The sequence below is a fragment of the Diabrotica undecimpunctata genome, chromosome 5 (genome assembly GCF_040954645.1).
Source record: "Diabrotica undecimpunctata isolate CICGRU chromosome 5, icDiaUnde3, whole genome shotgun sequence".
Classification (NCBI taxonomy): domain Eukaryota; kingdom Metazoa; phylum Arthropoda; class Insecta; order Coleoptera; family Chrysomelidae; genus Diabrotica; species Diabrotica undecimpunctata.
In genome coordinates, this window is record NC_092807.1 from 38,803,360 (window position 1) to 38,824,157 (window position 20,798).

The window sequence follows — 20,798 nt, forward strand, 5'->3', positions numbered from 1 at the left end:
AGAATGTCAAACGCGGGATAAATATTTCAAATGTAAAAAACATGTAAACTCAAGAAGAAAAATACTGCACGTAGGGTTAAATAAACATAATTTAGTATATGACGGATGAGTTGGTTCTAGATAAGGTAAACAAGGAAACTATGATTACAGCAGAATATGTTAGGTTTATAGTGACAGTTAAATGTGTTTGGTTAAATTAAAAATTTGACAGGTTCATATATAAAAAAAAGTATCCTACCTCTTGATTTGATTTTATTCTTTAGGTTAATATATTTCTACACACATCTTAATGTCAATACAAATAAATAAAGTTGGGTACTTTTTTCCTGTCTATTTACCTGGAAAAATCTACTGTTATTAGCCGATATAACTAAAACTAAAGCAAAACTTTGAATAAACGTCAGAGATTTGACAGACGTCTATGATTATTATTATTATAAACGCGCTTTCTTTGAAATTACAAATAATCCAGTAAAATAAGGCAAAAAAGGGGGCAAACCTCGGAATGAAAGATAATAAGCTGAAAATTTGCATACGTCTTTATTCTGATGGTATAAAACTTACCTCAAAAGTCTCATATCATCACGTGTCCGCGACTTAAGATATTTAAGGTCAAAGGTCACGAAAATTAGTTTTCTGCAAATATCTCGTTTCCCTTACACTTTATGACATTTAAGGTGGTAAGAAAAAATTGTAGAATGGAAAATTCTCTTCAATTTTTGTCTGAAGTACTTTTATGTACCTTCAACCCTTCTTAAGATAGAGCGCAAAGAGTGGGGGACCGCTTACCTGTGTATACGGTAACGCGAAGTCAGCCAGTAGGATTCAATAAATAATAAGTTATATAGTTAATTATGCACTTCAAATACTATTATTATCATTAAATTTTTATTATTTATTATTTAATAAACTATATTTATAGATATTAATTATAAAATATATATTTTTTATATAATATTTATTTTATTTTTAACAAACATACAATATTAAATAAAATACTTTTCGTCCATATTACTACGAATATTATATCTCGAAATACAAATCTCTTGTACGGCGGTTGGTGTTTCTGCGAAGCTGTAGTAGATGCTCCTTTGTTATATATGACCTAACCGGTTTTTTTTTAATATGACTTTCTACACACCGTGGCGAATGAGTTTGGGACTTCTATGTATATACGCGCAATAGCACCAGAAGAACTGCTGAATACAATATTTTGCAATTGCAAGAAAGGTTGTGGTTCTAATTGCGGATGCAGGAAATCAGGATTGTAATGTACTTTAATTTGTGGGCAGTGTAATGGACAATCATGTCTAAACGCTTCATCAATTTCAGATGATTTCAATGAAGAAAGTGAATATGCACCTGATATTCTTGAATATTTTTATTCTGATACTTTAATAAACGAGAATGATGATGATGAATCCGATATTGAGAAGTCAGAGGAAGAAGAAGAAGAAGAAGACGATGAAGAAGAAAATTAATAGAAAAATATTAACCATACATAATAAAAGAATATATATTATATTTGTAACTTTAATAAATCGAATATTGGATTAATAAATAAATATATAATTTAAAAAAATAATAAATATGATTTTTTCAGTATTTAATTAAATATAAAAATGATTATTGTTGAATTCTGCACTTGATCTTAATTTATTGTATATACAGCTGTTAAAAATATCATTAAAGTTCATTTGAAATATTTCATTTAATATTGTATGTTTGTTAAAAATAAAATAAATATTATATAAAAAATATATATTTTATAATTAATATCTATAAATATAGTTTATTAAATAATAAAAATTTAATGATAATAATAGTATTTTAAGTGAATAATTAACTATATAACTTATTATTTATTGAATCCTACTGGCTGACTTCGCGTTACCGTATACACAGGTAAGCGGTCCCCCACTCTTTGCGCTATATCTTAAGAAGGGTTGAAGGTACATAAAAGTACTTGAGACAAAAATTGAAGAGAATTTTCCATTCTACAATTTTTCTTACCACCTTAAATGTCATAAAGTGTAAGGGAAACGAGATAATTGCAGAAATCTCATTTTCGTGACCTTTGACCTTAAATATCTTAAGTCGCGGACACGTGATTATATGAGACTTTTGAGGTAAGTTTTATACCATCAAAATAAAGACGTATGCAAATTTTCAGCTTATTATCTTTCATTCCGAGGTTGCATCCTTATTTTACCGGACTAAAATAGATTTGGGAAAGAGAAGCATATAGACGGTTTGGGATTAGATTGGTCAATCGTATTGTTTAATATTAGTAGAATTATCTTGAAAGAATATCTAAAATGGATGTAGTACATATGCGTATGAGTACTGTGTCCAAATTCCACAATTTTAAAGAGAATAGAGGATCACAAATCACAAATACAGGATGTGACACCCAAAACAAAGCATATTGAATATCTTCAAGACATAATTTGTGAAAAAAAATTCCATTCCAAACAGGTCCATTTTTATTCCACTTTCTGTTTCATCCTTAATTATTATGATACCCTCTTCCGCGCCTGTGAATTAATATCACCAATACAATTTCATTAGGTTATTTTATAACTAATTCAGGCATGTGACTGTTCGTTGTGTAATTTTATTCTGGCGCCCTATTACGGTAACAAAAACTGTTCCGTATTTAAAATTTCGATATTTAATTGGGAAGCTGACTTATTGATAGGCACAGCTGACAAGCTTTGTTTATCGATGAGTCAATTACATTAATAAATAAGGGAAATACTTAATGGTCCTATAAAGGGTGCGGCAGATAAACGGCCAATTAGAAATATCTCGAGAGCTAAAGGTTACAGAATCATGAAAATTGGAACGAAGGGGTTTTGAACAGTGACCTATTTAATGAAAATATTTTCGTCTATTTGCTACTTCCTGTGATAGCGGAAGTTGTTTATAACTTCGTTTTTTTTAATGAGACATCCTGTATATTTTTTAATTTAGAAATATAATACTTCCCTATACCTATTATGAACGGTTTTTATATGAAAATTACACTTTTCTACCATGTATATAAAGTTCAATATTCTCTAATGTAATTTGAATAAAAGTTTAAATTCCTTAAGAACTCATTAACCAGATACAGCATTATTGTTTTCAGTCTAAATTTGATTTTTTCATTATACAGGATACTGTCAAGATTGGCATAAGACCGACATCCTAAATTTTCGTCTAATTCCTTTTTTCAAATGGTACACCCTGTATGTGATTCATTAATTTAGAAAAATATGTTTCTTACTATCCATCTCTATTAGTATTCCCTATACCTACCTCTTGCAATTTTCAAATAAATTAACTTTATACATTTTTGCCACAAATAAAAAAATTTTTCGTAGACTATGTTGTGTTAATTTACAAAAAAAAAAATTACTAAAAAATTAAAAAGATGCTATCAAAGAAAATGGGCACTAGCTTATTCATATAATAAATGTACAAAATGTTACCCATCAACATCCAATCATCTATGAACTCTTTTAATCAGATTTTTCATCAGTCTCCAAATAAAGTAATCTAACGGTGAAAACGGGATCTTGATGACCAAAGAATCTCTTTTTGTTCCATCAGTCTTCTTTTTGTCATATATTGTGTCCGGCAAATCTCCATTTCAATTTTGCAACTTCTTGTCTAAAATCCCTCAGTTTTGTTTTCTCTCTTATCCACTCGTTTCTCTTTTTATCCATTAGTCTTATGTGCAACATTTGTCTTTCCATTGCTCTTTGGGTTTTTATGATTTTGTCCATGTTTGCTTTTGTAAATGTCCACGTTTGGGAACCATAAGGGAAAACAGGAGTACGCATTGATTATATACTTTGGTCTTAAGATGCTGTGGATATCTTTTGTTTTTAAGAATGTAGCTTAGTTTGCCAAATGCCGCCCATGCCAGTCTAACTCGTCTTTTTATCTCTGCTGTTTGGTTTGCTTTGTTAAGTTTTATAGTTTGACCCAGATATACATAATCCTGAACTTGTTCTATTTCATCTTGTCCGATCCTCATTGTGATGTCTTCATCTGTATTTGTTATGATTTTGGTCTTGCTGTAATTCATATTAAGGCCTATCTTTCCAGCTTCTACATATGGGCAAGTATTAACAAAAAATGTTCAGAATACCGTGAATATTTCTGAAATTAAAAAATATACAGGGTGGCCCATTAAAAAAACAAAGTTATACGCAACTTCCGGTATATTCGGAAGTAGCAAATAGATGAAAATATTTTCATTAAATAGGTCAATTCTACCTTCCAATTTTCATGATTCAGTAACTTTAATTCTTAAGATGTTTCTAATTGGCCGTTTATCTTCGGCACCCTGTAGACAACTGCTTTTTATACAACATCCATATATTTTTACTAAATAATACAGAGATATTAAAAAATTAATGTTTACTTTACAAACAAATATCGGTGAGGGATATTTGCGATAGAATTACTAATTTGAATTGCAAAAACGAATTGTCAATAATAAATCGGTATATTTTTCGTTGGTAAATATTTTGTTTTACATCATTTCTAGTGGAACTAGTTATATTTTTGAATAAAATAGAATCGTTGTGATAGTTCCACAAATAAAATTTAAAGGTATTGCAAAAAGAGTTTCGCGTTAAAGTCTTAAACTCAAATACTTTACTAATCTCATACATTACGTACGTTATAAAAAAAGTACTGTTAAGTGAAGATAATAGAAAATTTTTTAAATTGATTATGGTATTTCTGCAAAAAAATTAAAGGTGTGAATGAAAAATTTGATCGTTTGAATGGATATTTCCTTTGTATGTGTACCTATTTGTTGCCCACCTATCTAACCGTGGTTTATGTTTGTGTGTTGTAATGAAGTCGCTGGGATGAACACCTGAACGTGAACATTATCCTCCCTGTACAATCCTGAATGACTGAATATTAAGTAATATTTGTATGTAATTGCGTGGTTAAAGGTTCTAAATCAAGCTTAATAAAATACAATGCAAGCTCACATACATCAGCACACACAACGGAATTTTTGACCGGCCAAAACATCGAATTAATGGGTAATCCGCAGTAGAGTCCTGATTTGGCACCCAGTGACTTTTTTTATTTCCGCACATCAAAATTAAATTGCGTGGTCAACGATTTTCGACGCCCGAAGAAGCGGTTGAAGAGTTCATTTTAAAAAGCAATAAAGCCATTTCTGATCATAAATACTTGTTTTCATTGCATACATAATAGCAACCTTTCGTAAAGGACATAACGGAATTTTTGCTACCTAATTAACTTAATTTATTTTTTAGGTTGTTCCTATAGTTATGCTGGCAATTGCTGATCTGTGTTGGTTAACATTTTGTAGTGTTCAAGGTTTTATTAGAACGAACGTAGTTTTGTAAGTATGATTTTATTGACTAAACATTAGCTAAGGTAGGAATTAAACTTATCCTAAAATATTACCATAATTTATTGTTAAAGCAAAAAGGCATAACACTCATACTGTAACGAAGTAATCGTATTAGTTATCTTTAAAAATGTAAAAGAGAGTACAAATAGTGAAATTAATAAAGCATCACGCCTTGTTAGGTACGCATTGGACCAAATGCACGAGATTAAAGTAGGAATATCTGAAGAAATAGTCTCATGTAAATAGCATAATGAAAATGAAAAAGTAGGTCAATCTAGAAAAACGTTTCAAAATGCTGAGCTAAAATTTGGAAACTTTATATTAGGAAAGATTTTCAGAGGTATTTGTTATTGCAGAGAATAAATGACAACGAGACGTAAAAGGCTCATTTACCAAATCTAAACTATAGTATTTTTTATATAAAAATGCGTGCACGTCACAATTTATATAAAGTGACGTCACTTATATTTAAAATTTCCAGAACGTCAACCTTAGAGTTTAAATTTTCCTAACACAGCCTATAATACGAAACCCATACGGAACTGCTCGATCTTTCATAGGCGTCAACATGGTATAATAATCAGAAAAATGTAATCATCATTATATTGGGAAAATAACCAAAAACATTTATTATTATTAATAATATAAATTTTATGAAATAACTCTTTAAGCCTAATATTCCACAAAATAATAATTTTAATTAAATATATTATACAATTGTACGCAACTGATACTGGAATACTTCAAATTTTTTGACAGTTCAGCGTGTGGCAAACTTGTTTAAAGTGTTGCCGCTTTTTTAGAGTAAGAATTTTGTTTATGTTTTGATTTCTTACACAATTTGGTCATAATATAATATATTAATATATATTAATAAATTGTATATATAATTGTATATATATATATATGTTATAAATACATATTAAATTTAGATTAATAGCTTTAAAAACTAATTATTGTTGTGTATTGTAATTGTGCTATGCCAAAAGAACTAAATAGTCTGTAGAAAGCTGATAAGCTTTCATATAAGACAGATTATTTTGAACAAGAAATTTAGAATATAAAATTTTGGATTAAAATATTTTCTTATGTATTTTAGTGTGTTGCAGTAGTCTTAAAACTAAGTGTATTTACTGTTATATAATAGTTTGACAAATAGTTGACATTTTAAAAATTCCTCACTTACTAACTATTCTGATGTTTTGGCAACGCTGTGGGGTTCTAACGTCGTTAATCTTTAATGACGTGCACGCATTTTTATAGATATGAAAAATACTATAGTAAGAAATTGCAAGTTCTTTATGTTTTTTCTATTTTAATATATTCGTTATGTCCTCCCTTTTCATTTGCTATGTCTCATGTTAGGAATCGCTTAGTTGTTTATTTTGTACTCAGACAGAGGCCTTCTTAAGTCAATAAATCAAAATTTGGCTTATAGTAAATCTATTTTTATCCATTGTGCCCTATGACATCTCGTATGTAACTATACTTCATTAATAATGAAGAAACTGTGCAGTACCCTTTTGGTAATAGCCGTGTTTATTTTTTCGACTTTAATAAAATCGTTATACCCCCTCCTCTTATTTAAAACATCACACACTCCAATCGGCCCAATCAATCGCTATCCCCTCTCATTTCCAGTAATGTATCATACGTCACGATTCGACAAACTATTCTACCTCCAGCACAAAACGCTCAAAAAATGAACAGAATACAAAACTGAATGCATGACTTACCCATAATCACATTTTTCGAGCCGTGGAGGTCAAAGGTCGAAGTGCACTCAAGTGGCTTACCTTCTACAAAGTTGGCGAGAGAGAATGAGATGAATCTATCTAATATGAGAGCTGTGGCATAAGGGTGTCCAAAGAAACTTACCGACTCATTCGCTCAATGACCCTCGAATAAAAATCAATAACCGTTCCTGAAATGGTAAGTGAACTGGAAATGAGACATAACAACAAATGGAGAGCCATGCAGAGGAAAATCCATATGAAGAAATTTAGTGGCATCAATTATGAGGCTTTCCTCTAGTCTGATGGATCTTGGTAAGCTAGAACTGAAAAGCCGAAAAGTTCACAGTCACGGTGGCTGAACATTTTAAATTAAGAAAAAATTGAACATATATGTATACGGGGCGAAGTGAAGGAATTGCGAATTAGAAGAAAAAACTGTCATATGTCACATGTCCTTTGTGAATCTGAAATGATTGTAAACATGAGGTGTAAAAAGTATTGAACTAAAAGAAATACTTAAGCTTCCTGTAAGAAAGTAGCGCTTTTTTAAGAAAATAAGACTTCTTGGTAGGGTTTACTGAAAGTCCATGGTTTGATACAAAGATTTCACTATAAATGATTGTTTGTTTGACATATATGTCAATGTACAAATTTAAACCATATATTTTAGGCTTTCTTGTGTTCAGTGATAATCCATATTGGTTAATCTTAAGAAACTGTTAACGAATAGCTGAATCAAATACAGCAACTTTATCTAGTAAAACAAACGACGAAGAAGCAAGAGTCACCAGCCAATGAAGTTACATAAGATCTTATAGAGATACTCTGAAGGGCATAAAAATCAGCTGCTTAAAAAAAATTAATTTTTAGTTTTACATTCTTTTAGAGATAAAATAAATAGAAGTAATATCATCACAAATGATACATCAGATTTTTGAATAAGGCAGGATTTATACTTACACATTATACATGACAAATAAAATGATATTTCTATCATCTACGTTTAAGACAATCTGTGGTGAAATAAACCTTTTGGATGTCACTCCAAACTAGCCTATATGTACGCTTGGTTCATTTCATAGACATGGTTTTCCAATTCATTTTACGATCAGGATTCTTCTCAAAGTTATCAATTATTGAATACAACGTTACGTTTTTCTTTGTGAGATTTTTAAAATTGTCATATGTAACAGTCTATATTATGGATTTGAACAATGAAGATTGCGCTAAAGCCTTCGCTCTTTAAAAAATGAGACTAAATTATTACTATGATAAAAGAAAATTAAATGTCAATCAATCTACTATACGCAGAATCCAGCGGCCATTTGGAGGAACTAGCAGCAATGAATAAAGGTCTGGAAATTAAGATGTTGATAACAAATTTAGTAATTGGTCGTTCACGAACGATCTAATTCTTTATTCTTCTTTATACCTGGTGAGACTTGGTTTTCGAAATTAGTACGACCCTGGTCTTTTAAGACCAAATCGAAAGTGATCCTAGGACTGTATATGTCATGTTCTTTAGAAGAAGAATTATTTTAAAGATTTTTTTGTGTATACAATTGGTATATCTAAAAAATATATTTTAAAGACGATATTTTCATTAGTAAAGAACCGAATGATCAGAGACCCGGGTCCCCAGGCTCGTTGACCAGGGTCTTTAAAAATATCCGAATTTTCCACGGGCTTATTGTTTCCACTGTCTTAAGAATCTGACACTTAACATCAGTGCAGATCAAAAACAACTTTGTAAAGTTAGAGGTAAAGAAATATTTAAGTAGAGTGATTTCCAGTGGCCCGGAATATCAATGGAAGGTCGTACCGAGCTAGTTTTTGTTAAAGATATAGCACTGACATAATGTAGATATATTCACACTTTATAGATAACGACTTCGATATAATGAAAGAAAATACGGACCAAATTTAGTCTGATGTGTAACAGAATGCCAAATTCAAGTTGTAATAGCGAAATAAAATTATCCAGCATGCTCTCCGAATATAAAAAGCCATATGTGGATATATGTAATAGACATCTAAGAAGTCGCGAAAGACTACCTATGAACAAAAATGAACTTCGTGCTACGCTTATAGAAAAGTGGAAATAACATGCCTCATGAGATATTCGAGTTGTAATTCGTGGAATGTCTCACAGAATAGAATCCAAAGTCTAAGTTAGAGAGGGCATCTCCCGATATAAACAAGTTGGTTTATTGTTTTCTTATTCAACTTTCAATCCGGTCTTTTTAGGAAATCTGAATTGACGTGAATTCATTCGAGATGAATTCTTTTACTTCTCCAAAAAATTATGGAAATTGAGCTATAAATAACAAAAATTTGTCAACATTTTTTGTCAACAACAAAAAATAGATTTTTATACCGCATTAATAAAATAATATCGTAAATTTATTATTTTGAAGAATAGTGTTGAAAACCAGAACGCCTCTGTATTTTGAAAATAATTCCTTTTGTCGAAATTGTTTTTCATGGTAATATGGAGTAATTTTCTCTCTCCATTCCATGTTGATACTGCCTAAATGGCATACATCTGATCAGTAATAATTAAATTTTCCCTGTTTATTTAGTTTAAAAATTATTTGCTAAAAACATTTCACCCTCACAAAAGCCGTTCAAACAAAATTCAATCTACCAATCGACAATAAACGTTCGTTAACAGCTAAACGGCCGACAAGGCGTAGATAGACGGTATTTTCGACATTTTATTGATTGGAGAGGATGGGAAATAAATGAAACGTCAAATAAAAAAACGCGCGGCTTACTGAAATGTGTAACATGAAAAAGCATAATACAAAAATGTTGTGTTGCAGGACGAGGTGGGACAGGACTCAAAGAGATATGATCGACCTGTTGATAAAACCGAGAAATAGAAAGGTAAGATTTTTGTGTCTGTAGCTTTAGGTCATATTTTGGTCTATTCCAATTTTTTCAGCTGACATTTTTGTCCACTTAGATACGGTGTTGATTCCAAGTGGACAGTTTTTGATCCAAGATCCATACTACCAGTCGGGGTAAACGGTAAGAGTCTGTCTGATAAAATCTTTGGTCCCCTTTTCCCATAAATTTCAAAGATAATCTAACTGGGCATAAATTTTCGTTTGTTCTTACCAGCCATTTGCTGCTTGCCAAACTTTTCGAACCGGCTTTATTTGGTTTGGAAATAATGTTGTTGTATTCCATTCGGGCCGTAAATTCTCCCTTAACATCAAATTCCTCCTGGAAAAAGTGATTTTTGCAGTTTAAGGCCTCATTGTCTCTCCAAGCAAGTTGAAATGAGCAAAGGTGAAAACACTTTTTTTGTGCTCCATCGGGTGTTTCCTCGTCGTAGGTTTCGATGATTTTTAATAGTTCTTTGGTGGATAATGGCTTTTGAACTTAGTTTTCTTTTTTTTTTTTTTGAACACTTTGAAGCTGCCTCCGCTTGGTATCTCTGGCCAATTTGGCACATTTGAAATATATATCTGTGAAAGGGTCGATTTTTATGCCTTACTCTGTAAAATATTATTCTTGTACCATTTTTACAGTATACCACATTGACTTTACAGACGACACTTTATAGTCTTCGCCATTGCCTTTTTTCATGTTAAAGGCATAATCCCCGAGAATTTTTGCTAGTTCCGTTATGGTAGTACACCTTTTAAGAGTAAAATTTCTCACCCGTAGGAACATCGAAACTTGGGTCCAAATAGAGCTTCTGGACATCTGCGTATTCAATGGAACATTTTCCGAAACAAATTTTTTTATTTCTTCATGTGACTGGCATGCAAATTTATTATATCTGTCCAAAATTGATTACGCCTAAATGACGTTTGTCAAACTGACAACAATAGAATTATCAGACCTCTTCTTGACGGATCTGCCCTAATTTTGTCGCTAAGAAGGAAGGAGTTTTGTCAGTAGGGAACGTGGCGTTGCTATGACGTTTTATTAGTTAAACATAGTCTAGTGAAATAGTCATATTTATTTGTATGAGTTTACTAAAATATCCACGTCTGGATGTAGATATAACAGACTATCCACATATGGATAAGGCAATACCTAAGTAACTACACAGAAATAACGAAACAATATTGAAAAGAATATTATCCAACAGCACAAAAATAAAGGAATTTTAAGAACACCAAAGAAAAAGAGAGTAGATATATTTCTTAATTGTGATACGATTGAAAGTGGGCCGCTTAACATAGTCCGGGCTGATCAGGACAATTCATGTAACCTTTCCTTGTCAATTTTCGCACACCTTGTCCTTCACAAATAGCGCAAATCTCCCCAAAGTTTTAAACAATTTTTGTCTTACAGAAAAACAAAAAAAACCAAAATGTTCAAAAAAGTAAAACCTATAATTTTTTACTCTCCGAGATTTTTTGTATTACTAATACTTTTTAAGTTATTTTGAAAAAAGCAGTTTTTTCAAAATTAAAAAACAAATTAATATTATAAAACCAATTTTTTTCCAAAATAAGCACTTTTAACCGATCAAACTTATAAATCATATAAACAATATATAAAAATAGTAAATAGGGGGTGATTTCCACGATTTTTTTTACCAAAAAAAGCTGACTTTATTTTGAGCATACCTCTCTTAGTTTTGATGCTAGCGACTTTTTTTATAAAACAAAAGTAAAGCTTTTTTTTACTTTAAAAACCTATTGATGAATTTCCCTAAAAATGCTTCATTTTTGGTTATTTCACGTTGATATATTCGATTTGGAATTTGACATAAAAGAACCTACTTATCATGAGCTACAACTCTGCTTTTACTGGGTCTATAAACTTCCTGCATACACCATTCAATTTTCTTGTTCTTTTATCATCTACGTGTTTACTAAGAATCTTTTTTTTTTCGACTAAATACTTACTTTTTGAGTTATTTGCGAAAAACCGTCTGAAAACTTGTTTCTTTTTTTTTTAAAATGAACATTTTCATTCGCAAATAACTAAAAAGTATTGACTTGTGAAAAAACGTTATAAAACAAAAGTTGTAAGAATTAGTCAGTTTATTCATTCCTGTACTTATTTTCAACGTATGTTTTTTCATCCCCAAGAAGGGGTGGCGTTAACTCCCCAAGTTAAAGCAACCCTGGACTCAAGTCCAAAAGTAAAGTAGAGTATAAGGAACCTAAATCCAAATTTTCAAGCAAATCTGTCGTGACGAGGAACATTACACTCCAAAACGGTCATTTACTGGACTATAAATTGTAATTTTCAATTTACACGTCTTATCCCAACGATACTGCATCAAAATATCTTTATGATATTGCGTAAATATGTACAAACATTGGTACTTTTAACAACATTTAAACTTCAAAGTTTTTATTTATCCATTTTGATGGTAAACGAGTTCCAAAACGAACAAAAAATAAAAAAAGCAACAACACAAAACAAAATTTATGTATCCATAAAAATATTAGGTATATGTGGTAATAACATTGATAATTGATAACAAGAAAATTGTGACTATGAATCTGCAATCAATAATAATTAAAATTTAGTCAATTTTAACAATAAACACAAACAAGTCTGGCTAATGGGCTCTGCCAAAGCTATTAAAAAAAATTGAAAGTTCCAAAATTGAAAGTAACCAAAGTCCAAAGAGAATAATCATTACAAAACTGACTTCACAATAATTACGATGTTAAATAATAATTATTTCGAATTTGAATAAGTAGTCCGTGTGTCTTTAATATAATTAATGGTTTGTTAAGTTATATATACGCTGAGACTGTCAACTAAAAATGTACGATGCTAAAACGATGTAACAGTAATTTAAAACAATTTCTATACCATGTCTACTCATTGCTTGATTTGCAAACCACTAGAGTGAAAGAAAAGAATGGAAAATAAATATTCAATCAGACTTGCACTATAAAAGAAAGCAAGTTTTTTACGATTGGAGGATTACTAATCATGGGCATGTGAATTAGTTTTTAAAACCAAAACCGTAAAGAATTTGTTAGAGTTTCTAGAGCTTTAGAACGACACAAAACTGTACCTTTTTGTAAAACAAATGATTTAAAAAATATATTCTTTAAAAAAAACTCTGATATACAACTAAGAATATAATAATTGTAATCCCAAAAGTTTTTCTAATACTTATATCGTATTTGTTCTCACTGATTTTCCTAATCTCTAGTTTAAGAAGTGTTTTAAAAGCACGTAATCATTCAGATCTAATTACCAATTCCTTCCTATCGGAAAATTTTATTAAGGGAAAGGTCAATCTCCTTTTTATGACTGAGTGCATACACCCTGTATACCCAGTAAATAATAAATTTAATTAAAAAAAACTAATAATTTCGGCAACGCAGCCGTATAGCATGCTGTGTACTCATCTGCAGCGTTGCCAAACTAGAACCTCACAAAAATGGTAAAATGCAGCGATTAGAAACAAAATAATAAATGACATAAATATGTTTACTGCATATAATTGCATTTTTTTGTTCCTGGTGTTAATAAACGTCTGATACATATAATCGTAAGAATTACTAGGTTCATAAGAAGTCTGTAATTGTTTATCTAAAATGGGAGAGTTCTTAGATGTTCCAATATATTCCAATATCAAGCAACGTTGCGCCTCATACATTCCCAAGAAGACATCATAGAAATTTCTCTCAAACACTCCGGATCAATACCGCTAGCACACCCCTACCTAACCGGCCCTCTGTACATTCTGTGCCCTATGCTCTCTATTCCATGTCACTAAGTGTATCCGTATATCCACGTGCGTATACATTAGTGATGTGCGCGCCGTTGCCGAATTTTCGTATCCTCATATACCGGGAAATCTGGGGATGTAAGAAAATTTACTTCCGGGAGATTAGGATATGAGATATAAATGTTTCCGTATTGGTTGACAGTATCAACGTAACATCAAATAATTGCAAAGCAATGTAAACGTATTGAAGTTTTAACGCGATTTATTCACTGTATGAGTAGGAGCTGGAGTTAATGAAGCGGTACCGTTCTTTGATGATTAAATCTTGAAACTCACTGAATAGAATGGAAAAGCAAGATACTAATAAGTTAAAAGATGCCCAAGATTACTTATATTTGCAAAATAAATCTTACAAAAACACCTTCGAGTCTGTAAGGCAATATGTGGCTAAGGACCAATATGAATTGTTTATTTTATTATCTTTTATTTTGTGATATTTACAATTTATGTAATTTCAGTAAATTTTAATTATTATTTTCTGACTTTTTGTAAGCTTTGTCCATAAAATTGTATACGTTTCAGTGATAATAAAGCATATTTCTATTCTATTCTTCTATTGTCTCTTTGCTTTCTTGCAAATGCCTATCTTACCTATCTCCATCATCTACATCATGCTAGTCTTACGAATTAAAATACAAAGACTGATAAATTGTTATGTATCTGAAGCATGTACTGCCTAAAATTCACAGAGGCTACAAAACGTTTTTCTGGAAGATCTATTTTGCACATTTAGTCTAGCGCAAAAGACAAAGAAAATGATAATGATTTACTTGTTGTCTGAAATGTAAGATACAAACTGAAATGCAAGATGCAATCAGAACAAGATCCTTAAAACCATGCAGTGCAATGGCCGCAAATTAGTCAGAAAATGTTTTAAATGGACGATCGCCAAAAAGATGAGCAGCTGATAATGTCTTACAAATGTTATTATTCACAAAAATAGAAATACTAAGGATTTTATGGCAATAACAAAATTATAACAAATCAGAAAATTATATCTATATAAAAATCAAACTATATTAAAAAAATGTATGTGAACAAAGCTTGTGGTGACCCTTTTACTGTCGTTTATATGATAAAACGCTTTTACTTTATTCTATATTTTACTATATACTATATATTTGATCCTTTTTTGTCACTCCGCTTAAACATTTAAGCATTTTCACTTCTACAACATGCACTCGATATTCCTCTTTCTTTTTAACTGCCCAACATTCATTCATCCGACTTGTACATGCTTCGAAAAGCTAACACTATAAAGTAAGAACAATATTAAAGTAAGAACAAGAATAAAAAACGCGAGGAATCTTTACCACGATGAATTTATTTTGTATGTTCTCTAATGAGTGTACTGTTTTGTGACAGGGATACTACAGTATGGTAGGTATAGGAATGGCTATTTTAAGATACATAGATTTTGTGTATGTATTAAGTAGGTTGATGGACAGCTTAAAAAACATTTAATGTTTCAAACATACTACACAACTACACATTGAACAAGCACCCACATATTGGATCTACAAATCACGAAAATATTTTAAGGCAATACCAAGACATATATTTTTAAGAAAAGGTTATCCATGTTATTACAGCTGTTGAAATCGAGATGCAGGAAAATAACACAAAAGAAAGATTTAAAATGTTATTAAATTGTATATATATATATATATATATATATATATATATATATATATATATATATATATATATATATATATATATATATATATATATATTCGTTTACAGTTTTCCTAAATATATTGCTATATTAATATCCAACGTTTAGTGTTCAAAAGGGGAAACTTTCTAAAGGAAACCGATTACTAAAAGCTTTTCATTTCCCCGTATGCGACGAGAATTTCCAACCCCTGGCAACAGGGTCTGGGGTGCGGCCGTTGGCGGCGGCGCAAACCGTTGCCATGGCGGCTACGAAAGGGGATAGTGGGGAGTTGTAGGCGGTATTCGGCGGGGCGCGAAGCCCCCCCGATTCCCAAACAGTCAGTGATCGCGTCGCGTTCATCTTAACCAATTCTCTAGTCCTTTTGCTGAATAACTTACAAACATCCATATTGGAAGTTTTCTGATCAACAGCTGAGACATTATTCGAGTAGCCGTTGGCTGTGATATTGTCCTGTCACAGCAGTACTGTCTTGTATTTACTGCTGCTACGGGACATTCTCACAGACACGGCTAAAATCAACAGAAGTATAGTGTAGAGAAGAAGGTGTACCCACTGCTACAGGACTAACTATGCGGTGCTACCAGTATTATTTTAGATTGTACAACTTAGGAAATCAGTAGTTTTAGTTGGTTTTTAACTAGAAATAACATTTGTACTTAGTTTATTTTATGTGGAAAGACTATATTGATTGGTAGGCTTTATACACAATTTTGACATCCCTAGATATCCTAAAATGCACCTAACCAGCACTTAGATGTCAACGCTTTAAATGTACTTAGTAGATGTAGAATAAAACCACAAAATTTCGTTTATTAAACACCTTTTTTCGATCCTTCTTTATTTTACATTTTTGGTTGTCATTGTTAAGGGAGTGACAAGCGGTCGATAACGGAGACCGCAGTTGTATGTTTCTCAGATAGGGGGCGCTATAAGGTATTTGCAAAGTGGCCGGCTGTTACGCGGCGGCCATCTTTTGCGAAATGCCTGACAGGTGGCGGGAGAATAATGGGAAAAGATAATGACGCAAATGAGAACAAACAATAGCATTGTTTTAAATAGAGGAAGACACACATCGATTTTCTCAATCTTATTTGTGAGTAGACACACATGAAAGCGAGACAAAGGATATTTATGCAATGGATGCACTACTCAATATTTGGTTTTTCATTTATATAACTAGTATTGTGTTAAAAAATAAAAAAAATATATCAAAACTAAAAAACCAAAGTCTATCTCTAACTCAAATTTTTGTATTTGTCATAGAAGTGCATTAAAAACAATAATATCTGGGAGACTTGGTCTTTAACATAACAATCTCCATTCAAATTATATCGGGAAAAATATACTTGATTAAAAAATGGTATGACAGAAAAATTGTTCATGTTTAGGATCTATTTTTTTATACATAAAGTGGTAGTAGATTTGTGATCATGGCTAAATCAGAAGTATCAAACTTATTATTATTGAGATTTAGTACATAGCTGAGTTTTCCATTATCCTAAATATATTACTGGTTAACGTAAATAGTAAACGAAAAGCTTCCAAAAATGTGGGTACCATGGAACTGGCGTGTTATCTATATTTATGATAAAATTGTCGTAAATTTGCTGTATGACAATATGTACACAAAATTAAATTTGATGTAATAGTAGAAATAAATACCTTCCTTAAAGTCTTACATAATATTGTTTCCGATCAATATTAAATTGTATGACGCTTACAGCGTTTATTGAACTAGAAATGTTCTTTGAAGTAGATTCGATGTAGTTCAAATTAATATGCATGAATAAATTAGTAAAGGATGTTTGTTAGAAATGAAAAGGTTACTATTATATCCATATACATCAGATATGTGTGCTTTATGATTTGGGTGAGTTACTTGATAAAGAAAAATATTTAACTATGAAAAAATTTGATAAATAATATACAAAACTGAATAGTTATTAAAAAAGTTCTGAAAATATGTTATTCTGGCAACTTCGATATTATTTTATATAGTAAGCCGTAATTGACTGTAATGAGAATTAGATTATACATTTGATTTGACGTTTCGATTTCCAATCCAGAAATCGTTTTCAAAAATTAAAAATAATCTTAATCTATATATATTGATAATTGGCGGTGGGTGATAACACCAATTTGACAGTCGATTTGTTTGACCTCGATATTATAGGCATTAGCCATGTTTTAAATGAAATTCTTAGAGGTTTTGTACCGTCGGACTGATATCAAATTCTGATTTTTCTGGGATAATTGTAATTATTTGTACATGATGTCTGATACGTGTCTGAACTGCTATTAACTTGTTAGTGTCTATATTCTTATTGCTAACTTCTTCTTTCAGTATTGGTAACCAGATCTTGCTACGTTCTATTGATGTGTTTGCTACAAATTGGACTCGTTATCCAAGGTATTGTTGCATATCTGGGATCTGTCAAGGTCTCAGTTTTAATGTGTGACTCATTCTCAGTCATCGTAAAAATTAGTGGTCTTTATCTTACTAAATGAAAAAAAAAAGAGAAGTTGGCAATAAGAACATACCAACACTAACGAGTTAATAACAGGACAGAGACACATTATCTACAATAATTAATAGTCAAGTCAATGTGGTGGAAAAGAGGTCAATAACTCTAAATTTTTATACCTCTAAATTTTTTGTAACTGAATCAAGTTTGCTAATTAGGCTTATCTTACCGCTCTCTTCACAAGTTATTTATGCGCTAGGTGAGATTTTCATTTTTAAGAAGTGAAAACCGCCCCTTACTGAAAAAAAATGAATAATTATTTTTTGTTAAAAACCACCCATTTTAATAAAAATAATTTAAAAAATCGTTTAACAGGTTTAAACGTTTTTGTAGTACATTTATATCATCTGCAATGTAATTATTTTCTTATATAAAATAATTTTGTTTCCAAAAATCGAATATAAGGAATAAAGTATTCATATAGACAAAAAATTTACAATATACAAATTTTTTACGTGCTCCAAATTTTTTTCCCAATAGAGGCAATTCGTTTTTTTAGGATACCTCAATTTTTAAGCTACTGTCCATTAAATATCATTTTAAAAGGGTAAGCCCTTTTTAAATGATGAAAGGGCCAAAGTATCAATTACAGTTGTGTCAGACGCTTTATCTCAAACTTCAATTGGCTATATCTGTTATTTTCGAGATACAACCAAAATAAAAAAATCAATAAATTTTTTTTAATAAAAAAGATACATTTTTGTATATAACCATTTTTTACGGATTTATATTTTTAAATGTCTTCCTTCTTCTAATGGCGCTACAACCGTTTGTGAGTCTTCGCCTGCTTAATAATGTTCTTCCATTCTGCCCTGTCGGATACTTTCCTTCGCCACTGCCTGATGTTTATGGTTGTAAGATCCCTCTCTACGTCGTCTATCCATCTTTTACGGGGCCTTCCTCTTGTTCTGTTTCCTTGGGGCTTCCATCTCTGGACTACTTTTACAGCTCGATTATCTGGCATTCTTTCTAGGTGACCAAGCCAGTTTAGCCTTTGTGACTTTACAAATCTAACAATGTCTGCGCTCTGCATTAGTTCATCCAGCTTGTGGTTCATTTTAATTCTCCACGAACCATCGCTGCATTGGGCTGGTCCAAATATCTTCCTTAGTGTTTTGCACTCAAATATTCTAGGTTGATTTTCATCAGTGGTTGTGAGGGTCCACGTTTCACATCCATGTCACCACTGGTCTAATTACTGTTTTGTGAATTCTAGCTTCACTCACGATTTAGTAGCTTACTTTTCATTAAGACTTTGTATGCATAAAAGCACTTATTACCGCTAAGCATCCGTGCTTGTATTTCTTGACTGATGTGCCTAGGTAGGGAAAAGTGGAGGCATATTTGTAGGTATGGTTGTCTACCTTCAGATTTTCATGTTCATTCAATGTTGTGCACTCCATATATTTTGTTTTGCTTTCATTTATATATATACCAAACGTAGCAGCTTCTCGTTTCAGTTCTATAACTTTTTCGCTTAATACCCTTTTGTTGCGGCTTATTATAGCAACATCATCCGCATATTTGCATTGATCTTTTATTAACACAGCCGTTTATATCCAGTTTTCTAACAACAGCTTCTAAAGTTAGATTAAAAAGAGTTGTTGATAAGGCATCACCTTGTCTAACTCCATTTTCAATATCAAAGGCCTGCGCCATATCTCCATCTATTCTCACCATAGATTTGGAACATTCCAGAGTCATTCTTATAAGTTTAACCAACTTATTGGGTATCCCTAACATAGATTGCTTTAACTACTTTTGTCGATCTACTCCATCAAACGTCTGTTTGAAATCGATATACAAGTTGTGAAGAGGTATGTTATATTCAACACATTTTTCATGTATCCTCTTAACATATGTATTTGGTCTATAGTTGACCTCTTTGGTCTGAAGCCACATTGGTATTCACCAATCATCTCCTCCGAAAACGATTTCAGTAGGCTGTACATAATTCCTGATAATATCTTGTAGACGACATTTAAAACTGTTAGGCCCCTATAATTTTTGCAGGGTCGTTTGTCTCCCCCTTTGTACACAGGAAGTATGATTCCTACTTTCCAATCTTCTGGAATGACTTCTAGTGTCCATATGCGATCAATATTTTTAGATGTATTTTGAACAAAATGCAAATTTGTTACATAATTAAAAAAATAAATAAATTTAAGTAAGATTTATTTTCAAAATATGCATTTTAAATTGGCTAAACTTTTCTCTTATTTTTTTTATGTACACATGACTCTGTCTGTTTTTTAATGTACCTCCAGTAAGTTGTCGTTCCATCGTTTTTGTGGTCTTCCTTCTGATCGCTTTCCTTTGGGGAACCGTCTCTTGCCGTGTTTACTGCTCTATTTGTTGTCATTTCTCTTGTATGATCATTCCATTCTACTCTTCTATTTCTTACCCAGTTCTTGGTGTTCTCCACCTTGCATCTACATCGTATATCTGTACTTCTAGCTCTGTTCCATAGTGTTTTACCATCAAGTGTTTTAATCTCTGCTGGTTCTAACATAATTTTTATCCTGTCTGTGTCAGGTCGTGTCTCTACCGCGTATGTCATTATTGGTCTGATGACTGTTTTGTACATTCTGCCTTTCATTTCTTTCCCGATATTTTTATTTCTCCATACTGTTTCATTCAGGTAACCTGCGGCTCTGTTTGTTCTATTCACTTGATCGTTCACTTCTGTTGCGAGCTTTCCGTAGATAGATAAAAGTGATGCCTTTATATT

General features: G+C 31.5%; 2 protein-coding genes across 5 annotated transcripts in view; one reads left to right on the top strand and one right to left on the bottom strand.

The window, feature by feature from the left end:
- The window catches only part of LOC140441268 (uncharacterized), a 208,824-nt gene that overhangs the window by 75,254 nt on the left and 112,772 nt on the right, over positions 1 to 20,798 (top strand). For both annotated transcript variants that reach the window (XR_011950973.1, XM_072531881.1), the window contains exons 4-5: positions 5,295 to 5,383; positions 9,957 to 10,020. Coding sequence is in view for 1 of the 2 variants with exons in the window: in XM_072531881.1 (XP_072387982.1) it covers positions 5,295 to 5,383; positions 9,957 to 10,020 (153 nt within the window). In the remaining variant the exon portion in view is untranslated. The remainder of the gene's footprint in view (positions 1 to 5,294; positions 5,384 to 9,956; positions 10,021 to 20,798) is intronic.
- Positions 1 to 20,798, bottom strand: part of msi (RNA-binding protein musashi) — a 579,058-nt gene that overhangs the window by 25,155 nt on the left and 533,105 nt on the right. The gene's annotated exons all lie outside the window — the stretch shown is intronic.